The sequence below is a fragment of the Zea mays genome, chromosome 2 (genome assembly GCF_902167145.1).
Source record: "Zea mays cultivar B73 chromosome 2, Zm-B73-REFERENCE-NAM-5.0, whole genome shotgun sequence".
Taxonomy (NCBI): Eukaryota; Viridiplantae; Streptophyta; class Magnoliopsida; order Poales; family Poaceae; genus Zea; species Zea mays.
The window spans coordinates 220,197,920-220,208,899 of record NC_050097.1 but is presented as its reverse complement, the minus strand read 5'-3'; the positions used below and the strand labels follow the sequence as shown (position 1 = coordinate 220,208,899).

At 49.1% G+C, this 10,980-nt stretch overlaps 2 protein-coding genes across 2 annotated transcripts; one reads left to right on the top strand and one right to left on the bottom strand.

The window, feature by feature from the left end:
• Window positions 1-6,088: 6,088 nt before the first annotated feature.
• Window positions 6,089-8,127, bottom strand: LOC100279484 (uncharacterized). Its single transcript, NM_001370195.1, has one exon. The coding sequence runs from the start codon at window positions 7,971-7,973 to the stop codon at window positions 7,596-7,598; it is 378 nt and encodes a 125-aa protein (NP_001357124.1). The 5' UTR covers window positions 7,974-8,127; the 3' UTR covers window positions 6,089-7,595.
• Window positions 8,128-9,597: 1,470 nt separating this feature from the next.
• Window positions 9,598-10,230, top strand: LOC103649319 (Thioredoxin-like protein AAED1 chloroplastic). Its single transcript, XM_008673619.1, has 3 exons — window positions 9,598-9,796; window positions 9,916-10,060; window positions 10,173-10,230. Exons 1-3 carry the CDS (start codon window positions 9,598-9,600, stop codon window positions 10,228-10,230), a joined length of 402 nt encoding a protein of 133 aa, XP_008671841.1.
• The last annotated feature ends 750 nt before the right edge of the window (window positions 10,231-10,980 follow it).

The following is a 10,980-nucleotide window of genomic DNA, read 5'->3' as shown; positions in this document are numbered from 1 at the left end:
CTATTGCTTTGGCCTTTATTTTCTCCCCCTTTGGCATCAAGCACCAAAACGGAATCAATCTTGGCCCTTTAACCCCACTGCCTCACCAAAATCATCAAATGAGAACACAAAGGCAATAAGAGTATAAAGATGAACTTGGAAAAGTTACTCTTTTCATCGGAGTGCAGTGGAAGTCTTTCATGGTCCAAGTCCACCTTTTCCCTTTCAATCCTCCTTTGAGGCTAAAACAACCAAACTCAAGTACATGGTTAGTCTCAAAGGGTCAAGTTGTAGCACAGCTCCCCCTAAATATGTGCATCACTTGCAAAAAGGACTTGTGAGGTCCAGGGAGTGTTTGTACAACTTGAGCACCACAATAAGCAACAAAATGCAGAATGAACATGGTCAAAGGCATAAACACATGTATGCTACAATTCAATCCAAGTTCCGCGAATCTAGGACATTTAGCTCACTACGCAGCCTGCAAAAGGTATTTTCATCTAAAGGCTTAGTGAAGATATCGGCTAGCTGGTTCTCGGTGCTAACATGAAACACTTCGATATCTCCCTTTTGCTGGTGGTCTCTCAAAAAGTGATGCCGGATGTCTATGTGCTTTGTGCGGCTGTGTTCAACAGGATTTTCCGCCATGCGGATAGCACTCTCATTATCACATAGGAGTGGGACTTTGCTCAGATTATAGCCAAAGTCCCTGAGGGTTTGCCTCATCCAAAGTAGTTGCGCGCAACACTGTCCTGCGGCAACGTACTCGGCCTCAGCGGTGGATAGGGCAACGGAGGTTTGTTTCTTAGAGTTCCATGACACCAGGGACCTTCCTAAGAATTGGCACGTCCCCGATGTACTCTTCCTATCGACCTTACATCCAGCATAGTCGGAATCCGAGTACCCAATCAAGTCAAAGTTAGACCCCTTTGGATACCAGATCCCGAAGCAAGGCGTAGCGACTAAATATCTAAGAATTCGCTTCACAGCCACTAAGTGGCACTCCTTAGGATCGGATTGAAACCTAGCACACATGCATACGCTAAGCATAATATCCGGTCTACTAGCACATAAATAAAGCAAAGATCCTATCATGGACCGGTATGCTTTTTGATCAACGGACTTACCAACTTGTTGAGGTCGGTGTGTCCGTCGGTTCCCATCGGCGTCTTTGCGGGCTTGGCGTCCTTCATCCCAAACCTCTTAAGCAAATCTTGTGTATACTTCGTTTGGGAGATGAAGGTGCCGTCCTTGAGTTGCTTCACTTGGAACCCAAGGAAGTAGTTCAACTCGCCCATCATCGACATCTCGAATTTCTGCGTCATCACCCTGCTAAACTCTTCACAAGACTTTTGATTAGTAGAACCAAATATTATGTCATCGACATAAATTTGGCGTACAAAAAGATCACCATCGCAAGTCTTAGTAAAAAGAGTTGGATCGGCTTTCCCGACCTTGAAAGCGTTAGCAATTAAAAAGTCTCTAAGGCATTCATACCATGCTCTTGGGGCTTGCTTAAGTCCATAGAGCGCCTTAGAGAGCTTACACACGTGGTCGGGGTACCGTTCATCCTCGAAGCCAGGGGGTTGCTCTACGTACACCTCCTCCTTGATCGGCCCGTTGAGGAAAGCGCTCTTCACATCCATTTGGTACAACCTGAAAGAATGGTGAGCGGCATATGCTAGCAAGATACGAATTGATTCTAGCCTAGCCACAGGAGCAAAAGTCTCCTCAAAGTCCAAACCTGCGACTTGGGCATAACCTTTTGCCACAAGCCGAGCCTTGTTCCTTGTCACCACCCCGTGCTCGTCCTGTTTGTTGCGGAACACCCACTTGGTTCCCACAACATTTTGCTTGGGGCGAGGCACCAGTGTCCAAACTTCATTGCACTTGAAATTGTTGAGTTCCTCAAAAATTAACTAATCTTGAATGAGTAGTTACTCCCTTGCTAATATCACCCAAAATTTGGTCGACGGGATGATCCCTTTGGATCGTCGCTCGAAGTTGGGTTGGAGGTGCCTGAGGAGCTTCTTCCTCTTCAATTTGAACATCCTGTGCTCCCCCTTGATCATGCGCCTCCACTTGAGGTACCTGTTCGTCATCCTGGGTTGGGGGATGCACCATAGTTGAGGAAGACGGTTGATCTTGCTCCAAATGTTCCTGAGGCCGTACATCTCCAATCGGCATGGTGCGTATCGCGGCCGTTGGAACGTCTTCTTCATCTACATCATCAAGATCAACAACTTGCTCTCTTGGAGAGCCATTAGTCTCATCAAATACAACGTTGCTAGAGACTTTAACCAAACCCGATGATTTGTTGAAGACCCTATACGCCTTTGTATTTGAATCATAACCTAATAAAAACCCTTCTACGGCTTTGGGAGCAAATTTGGAATTCCTACTCTTCTTCACTAGAATGTAGCATTTACTCCCAAATACACGAAAGTACGATACATTGGGTTTGTTACCAGTCAGCAGCTCATATGAAGTCTTCTTGAGGAGGCGGTGAAGGTAGACCCTGTTGATGGCGTGGCAAGCCGTGTTCACGGCTTCTGACCAAAAACACTCGGGGGTCTTGAACTCTCCAAGCATAGTCCTCGCCATATCTATGAGCGTCCTGTTCTTCCTCTCTACCACACCATTTTGCTGAGGTGTGTAGGGAGCGGAGAACTCGTGCTTGATCTCCTCCTCCTCAAGGAACTCCTCCACTTGAAGGTTCTTGAATTCGGACCCGTTGTCGCTCCTTATCTTCTTCACCTTGAGCTCAAACTCATTTTGAGCTCTCCTTAGGAAGCGCTTGAGGGTCCCTTGGGTTTCAGACTTATCCTGCAAAAAGAACACCCAAGTGAAGCGGGAAAAGTCATCAACAATAACTAGACCATACTTACTTCCTCCTATACTCAGATAGGCGACGGGTCCGAAGAGGTCCATATGCAGCAGCTCCAGAGGTCTTGACGTGGTCATCACATTCTTGCTGTGATGTGCTCCTCCCACTTGTTTACCTGCTTGACAAGCTGCACAAGGTCTATCTTTTTCGAAATGAACATTGGTTAGACCTATCACGTGTTCTCCCTTTAGAAGCTTGTGGAGGTTCTTCATCCCCACATGTGCTAAGCGGCGATGCCACAACCAGCCCATGCAAGTCTTAGCCATTAAGCATGCATCTAGACCGGCCTCTTCTTTTGCAAAATCAACTAAGTAAAGTTTGTCGTCTAGTACACCCTTAAAAGCTAGTGAGCCATCACATCTTCTAAAGACAGACACATCTACATTTGTGAATAAACAATTATATCCCATATTACATAATTGACTAACAGATAGTAAATTATATCCAAGAGACTCTACTAAAAACACATTAGAGATAGAGTGCTCATTGGAGATTGCAATTTTACCTAGCCCTTTTACCTTGCCTTGATTCCCATCACCGAATATTATTGAATCTTGGGAATCTTTGTTTTTGACGTAGGAGGTGAACATCTTCTTCTCCCCCGTCATATGGTTTGTGCATCCGCTGTCAATAATCCAGCTTGAACCCCCGGATGCATAAACCTGCAAGGCAAATTTAGGCTTGGGTCTTAGGTACCCAACTCATGTTGGGTCCTACAAGGTTAGAACAAATATCCATAGGGACCCAAATGCAAGTTTTGTCTCCCTTGCATTTTGCCCCTAACTTCCTAGCAACTATTTTCCTATCCTTTCTACAAATAGCAAAGGAAGCATTTAAAGTACGATAAATTGTAGAAGGTTTATTCACTACTTTCCTAGGAGCATGAATAATATTCTTTCTAGGTACATGATGAATAGCATTTCTCCTAGACATATTTCTACCGTGCATATATGAAGAACTAGAAGCAAACATGGCATGAGAATCAAAATTATCATAAGCATTATAACTCTTATAAGCATTTCTAGTTTGTCTCCTATCATGGTACATAAAAGCATGGTTCTTTTTAGCACTACTAGCCATAGGAGCCTTCCCTTTCTCCTTGGCGGAGATAGGAGCCTTATGGCTTGTCAAGTCCTTGACTTCCCTCTTGTAGCCAAGTCCATCCTTAATTGAGGGGTGTCTACCAATTGTGTAGGCATCCCTTGCAAATTTTAGCTTATCAAAATTACTCTTGCTAGTCTTAAGTTGAGCATTAAGACTAGCCAATTCATCATTAAGTTTGGAGATTGAAGCTAGGTGTTTACTACAAGCATCAATGTCAAAATCTTTACACCTATTACAAGTTTCAACAATTTCTACACAAGATGTTGATTTACTAGCTATTTCTAACTTAGCATTCAAATCATCATTAACACTTTTTAACTTAGAGATGGATTCATGACAAGTAGATAATTCACTAGAGAGCATTTCATTCCTTTTAATTTCTAGAGCAAGGGAATTTTGTGCACCTACAAATTTATCATGTTCATCATATAACAAGTCCTCTTGCTTTTCTAAAAGCCTATCCTTTTCATTCAAGGCATCAATCAATTCATTGATTTTATCAATTTTATTTCTATCCAATCCCTTGAACAAGCTAGAGTAATCTATTTCATCCTCATCACTAGATTCATCCTCACTTGAAGAAGCATAAGTACTAGTATCATGAGTGCTTACTTTCTTCTCCCTTGCCATGAGGCAAGTGTGGCGCTCGTTGGGGAAGAGGGATGACTTGTTGAAGGCGGTGGCGGCGAGTCCTTCATTGTCGGAGTCGGAGGAGGAGCAATCCGAATCCCACTCCTTCCCGATATGTGCCTCGCCCTTGGCTTTCTTGTAATGCTTCTTCTTCTCCCTTTTGTTCCCCTTTTCCTGGTCACTTTCATTATCGGGACAGTTAGCAATGAAATGACCAATCTTACCACATTTGAAGCACGAGCGCTTCTCCTTTGTCTTGGTCTTGCTTGGCTGTCCCTTGCGACCTTTAAGTGTCGTCTTGAAGCGCTTAATGATGAGGGCCATCTCCTCATTATTCAGCCCGGCCGCCTCAACTTGCGCCACCTTGCTTGGTAGCGCCTCCTTGCTCCTCGTTGCCTTGAGAGCAATGGGTTGAGGCTCATGAATAGGTCCGTTCAACGCGTCGTCCACGTATCTTGCCTCCTTGATCATCATTCGCCCGCTCACGAATTTTCCAAGGACTTCTTCGGGCGACATTTTGGTGTACCTGGGATTCTCACGAATATTATTCACCAAATGAGGATCAAGAACGGTAAAGGACCTTAGCATCAGTCGGACGACGTCGTGGTCCGTCCATCGCGTGCTTCTGTAGCTCCTTATTTTGTTTATAAGGGTCTTGAGCCGGTTGTATGTTTGGGTTGGCTCCTCGCCCCTTATCATCGCGAATCGTCCAAGCTCTCCCTCCACCAACTCCATCTTGGTGAGCAAGGTGACGTCGTTCCCCTCATGAGAAATCTTGAGGGTGTCCCAGATCTGCTTGGCATTGTCCAAGCCACTCACTTTATGGTATTCGTCCCTGCACAAGGAAGCTAGAAGAACAGTAGTAGCTTGTGCATTCTTATGAATTTGCTCATTAATGAACATGGGACTATCTGAACTATCAAAGTGCATTCCACTCTCTACAATCTCCCATATACTAGGATGGAGAGAGAACAAGTGACTACGCATTTTGTGACTCCAAAATCTGTAGTCCTCTCCATCAAAATGAGGAGGTTTACCAAGTGGAATAGATAATAAATGAGCATTTGCACTTTGAGGAATACGCGAATAATCGAAAGAAAAGTTCGAGTTAACCGTCTTTCGTTTGTCGTAGTCGTTGTTGTCGTTTTCCTTGTGGGAAGAAGTGGACTCATCACTGTCGTCGTAGTAGACGATCTCCTTAATGCGCCTTGTCTTCTTCTTCTTCCCATCTTTTCGTCTATGACCCGAGCCCGAGTCGGTAGGCTTGTCATCCTTTGGCTCGTTGACGAAAGATTCCTTCTCTTTATCGTTGATCACGATACCCTTCCCCTTAGGATCCATCTCTTCGGGCGGTTAGTCCCTTTATGAAGAGAACGGCTCCGATACCAATTGAGAGCACCTAGAGGGGGGTGAATAGGTGATCCTGTGAAACTTCAAAACTTAAGCCACAAAACTTGGTTAATCGTTAGCACAATAATTGCCAAGTGGCTAGAGAGGAATCCTCAACAAAACACAATAACCAACAAGGATCAATCACAGAGATGGCACAGTGGTTATCCCGTGGTTCGGCCAAGACCAACGCTTGCCTACTCCACGTTGTGGCGTCCCAACGGACGAGGGTTGCAATCAACCCCTCTCAAGCGGTCCAAAGACCCACTTGAATACCACGGTGTTTTGCTTGCTTTTCTCAATCCCGTTTGCGAGGAATCTCCACAACTTGGAGCCTCTCGCCCTTACACTTGAAATCCACAAAGAAGCACAGAGCAAGGGAGGGATTAGCAATGCACACAAGACACAAGAATCAGAGTGTCAACACGCACACAAGTCGCAACAAGAGTTCGCAACACAACTCAATGAGTTCACAACTCCACTAGAGCTCTATATGCTATCACAATGAAACAAATGCGCGGAATCGAGGTCTTGGTGCTTAGAGATGTTGTAGGAATGCTTGGTGTCATCCTCCATGCGCCTAGGGGTCCCTTTTATAGCCCAAAGGCAGCTAGGAGCCGTTGAGAGCAATCTAGGAAGGCTGATCTTGCCTTCTGTCGACTGGCGCACCGGACAGTCCGGTGCACACCGGACACTGTCCGGTGCCCGATTTCCTTCCTTAAATAGCGAAGCCGACCGTTGGCAGGCTGAGAGCCGTTGGCGCACCGGACATGTCCGGTGCACACCGGACAGTCCGGTGTCATCTTCTAGCTGTTGGCTCGGCCACGTGTCCCGCGCAGATTGCGCGGCCGACCGTTGGCTCACCGGACAGTACAGTGCACACCGGACAGTCCAGTGAATTATAGCCGTACGTCGCCGGTGAATTCCCGAGAGCGGCCACTTCGCTCGCACCAGCCTGGCGCACCGGACACTGTCCGGTGCACCACCGGACAGTCCGGTGCTCCCAGACTCAGCAGAGTCTTGGCTGCTCGAGCCAAGACATTTACAATTGGATTTTTCCTGTTTCCAGCACTTAGACACTATACATTAGTCCATAAAACAATGTACTAAGTCTGAGAAACATACCTTTATCCTTGATTTATAATTTGTCCACCTCTTTACACTTAGGCACTTGTGTTGGACACTAAATCACCAAAACACTTAGAAATGGCCCAAGGGCACATTTCCCTTTCAACATCGCCATGACGCTCGACACGGAGGGCAGCGGCGCGCCGGTGGCCGCCGGGCTCCGGGCCGTCGTGGCGGCCTCCTTCCCGTCCCTGAGCTTCGAGATCTACCCGTTCCGCGCTGACGCGGTCGCCGGGCTCATCTCCGCGTCCGTGCGCGCCGCGCTTGAGGCGCCGCTCAACTACGCGCGGAACAACCTCGACGGCCTGCTCCCGCGCTGCGTGCCGCGCACGATATACCTCGACTTCGACGTGCGGCGGCTCTGGGAGACGCAGCTGCCCACCACCGCGGTCGTCGCCGCGGCCGAGTACTGCCACACAAACTTCTCGCGCTACTTCACCGACGCCATCTGGGACGACCCCGTCCTCGACGCCAGGGATTAGCAGAGAAGTAGCAGCTTACTTGGATGCAGGGCATCATCCAAGGATTCGAGCGTGGCCAGCCCCATCATGCCGAGCCCCTGCGCCGTGCTCTCCACCTCCTCCTCCTCCTCCTTGTCGGATGCGGAGTTCTCCCCGATAGAGGAGGAGCTGTCGGACAACGCCGCCCCGATCGACGAGGCCTCCGACACCGCCTCCGCCTCGTCCTCATCCTCTCTCCTCGCCGCCGCCTCATCGCCATGCTCTTCCTCCTCCTCTTCTTGGACCAAGTACCCGTTGGCGCTCTGCATCATCCTGTCCGCCTCGTCCGGATCCGGCTTCCCGCTCCCCGACCGCCGGAATCCGCCGTGCGCCGGCCGCGCCACCGCCGTGGACATGCCCGCGACCCAACCAACCAACCTAACGACGACCTGACCGGCGGAGCCTTCGCCGCGGCGTGCCTCGGACCGGTCGGTACGCAGGAGGAGTCGAGGAGAGCAGCGGAGCGAGCAGGCAGGAAACTCGGTGCGCGGGCAATCGAGAGCAGCGGGGGAAGGGAAAGGTGGGAGGGGGACAGGATAAGGAGCTGGACCCCTGCCCCGCAGTGGAATTGTATAGTCGACGGGCAAGCGAGAGCGGCGGGGGAAGGGAAAGGTGGGAGAGAGAGAGGTGCAGTGCATCTGGTGGGGTGGACGAGATGGCCGGTCGCTGCCGCGTGGGCCTGCTGGCCCCCCACGTCCCGCTCTATGGGCCTCGGCCCAGGGAAGGCGGAAAAGGAAAACCAGCGGCGGCAGCAGGCCGGCCTGTGTTTTTCTATATATACATATAGTAGTACGGTGCCTATGCCACATGCTCGGCAAACGATGTACGTACAATATACGCTCTTGGCGTGGCGTGGCTTGGCTAGGCCGGTCTTCGTCTGTTCCGTGGAGGAAGAGGAGGAGGCGGCGGCACGCGCTAGAGCGATCGCTTTCAGGATTCTTCTAGGTCTCGCTAATTTGGGGCGAGACGAACAGAGTGAGAGAGAGGCACTTCGCGCGAGGTTTTGCCCGCCAGGACGGCGACCGCGACGCGGCGTTTTCACTTCATCCATGGATAATAAAAAGTCCTGGCTGATTTTCCTATATATACGCAGCAGTACCAGCAGTACGAAAGTAAAATATAGATAAATGTTTGTTGTTCCTACATGATCCAGTCTCACTGAACGGATGTTTACAAGATCTGCCGCCGGAAACCCAACTGACTGTATTTGTATTGTAATAGCCGCTGTTTTTGGCACCCACGACCTAATAGTCTAGCGTGCGGGACAAAATCAAATTTAACAAAAACAATTGTGAATGCCTTAACAACTAATGGATATTTGCTAAGCCATTCCGATGACCCATAAATTAACGAAGCAGCAGCGCCGACGAAACAACCGTCTGGCGCTTTTCTTTTTTTCCTTTCCTTTCCCGCCGCCGACTAGGACCGACAGAACAGAGTGGACTCTGCCACTAGAGCTAGCTTAGCTTAAGAAATCGTCATGTCCAAAGCATGCTTTTGGCTGCAGACCTACTAGCAGTATTAGTAGTAATAATCACATAACTATGTGTACGGAGAACACTTAAGAAAAGCAACTAGGCGAGACCGACATGGATGGGTCAGATCTAACAGGCAGCCCGTGGCACAGCATGATTTTAGCCCATCACAGGCGCACACAGGCGCACGTCCTTATCCCAAATGCATTTAGAAATAAATTAGAATATATTATCTCTACTAACTATTAAGCGTTTACTGTAGACCGCTCCCGCCCCCGCCCCCGCCTCCTCCCCCCGCCCTTCGAAAACCCTGCCGCGATTCCATTCGCAAACCTCCGCGAGAGCCATGTCCGCCGCGAACCCACAAACCCAGCCGCAAACCGCCCGCTCGCAAACCTCCGACCGCCGTGATCCTCAAGCCCGCAAATCCCTCCGCGAATCGCGCCACGACCGTCTCGCCGGCTCGTCGCCACTAACCAGAAAAGAGTGGTCCAGCGCCCACCACATGGCCGCGCGCGCACCGCTCATCATGTCGCGCGCCGCCTCCAGCGTCGGCCCACTCCCGGCTGCGGCGACGACCGTGGCCAGGCACCAGTCCGCGCAGTGTCTCCGTGCGAGGGGGGCTGTCGACGGCCTCTTCTTCGACCAGAGGACAGCGCGGCCGGTCCATCACCTCCTCCCTGGCGCCAAGTTCGAAGCGATTGGTCGGTACCCCAATACCCTCTGTCGCTTCGATACCGTCAGCTCGGCTGTGTGAAGAAGTCTCGCTCTCGCGCCCACGCTCACTCTCTCAGTCACATGCTGCGTTCGATGCGATTTCTAGGGAGCACCGCGGAGGCCGCGCTGTCGGAGGGGCTCGCGCAGAAGCTGCAGGGGGTCGATGTGTTCGATCTGAGCGGCAAGGCGGTGCCCATCGTTGATCTATGGAAGGAAAGGAAGGCAGTGGTCGCGTTTGCCCGACATTTCGGGTCGGTTCATAGTTTATCTGGAAATTATTAGTTGATTTCTGAATTCTGAGTGACTGGTGTGGCTGATATGTTGGCATGCATTGATGCATGTATCTGCTTGTTTATATTGCAGGTGTGTGTTGTGCCGAAAGAGGGTAGACCTTCTCGCCGTGAAACAGGTTCCTGGCTGATTTCTCACACTGTTCTTCTGTAGCCACTTCAAGGTTTGTCGTTTCTTACTTTGCCAGTTGCTGATGTGCAGTAACAAAATTTGAAATACTTTCCACTTTGCTTAATGCATAAGGTGCTTTACCAACTTTCCTTTCGGACAATTCATGCCGCTATGTCATCCCTGTAAACATACAACAAAGACTTATCAATATCGTAAAAAGGATTAGATTAATGTACGGTTGTCGACATATTTGCCTATTATTAAAAATTCTATATTGACTCTTTAAAATAGTTTATGCGATATTGATAATGTTTGTCACACGGATTCTGTATATTATTGTGAATAGATGGTGAGAGACTATGCACGAGGTATGCAAATTAACAAGACTCATACAAGCGCGGAACAGTGTGCTGATGGGGCACAAGGGAAACACATGATCAGGTCTTAACATGTTTGGCTTTCGAGCAAACTTTCTCCAGACCCCCAATGAAATATAAGATTCAATCAGATATGTGTCGATGCTCATCCCAGCGTATTCCCGTTGCAACGCACGGGCACACACCTAGTTTCAATTTAAGGCATCCGTTTAAAGCATTGTTGGATGCTCTTAGAGACTCCTCAAAACCCCATATTAAATGTGTTGTACTTTATGTAAGACATATGTCGACGGTGAACCTATGTGCATTATGCGCCAAGGCACCTCCTTTTTTCTCGAATCCCAACTCGTTTCCACCTCGTCTTCGAATTCATCCGGGGTTGGTGGGCTGTC

Coding starts and splice junctions, on each gene's coding strand:
- LOC100279484 (NM_001370195.1), bottom strand. CDS start 7,973: ATGTCCACGGCGGTGGCGCGGCCGGCGCACGGCGGATTCCGGCGGTCG.
- LOC103649319 (XM_008673619.1), top strand. CDS start 9,598: ATGGCCGCGCGCGCACCGCTCATCATGTCGCGCGCCGCCTCCAGCGTC. Junction 9,797..9,915: donor CGCCAAGTTCGAAGCGATTG/GTCGGTACCCCA, acceptor TGCGATTTCTAG/GGAGCACCGCGGAGGCCGCG. Junction 10,061..10,172: donor GCGTTTGCCCGACATTTCGG/GTCGGTTCATAG, acceptor TTTATATTGCAG/GTGTGTGTTGTGCCGAAAGA.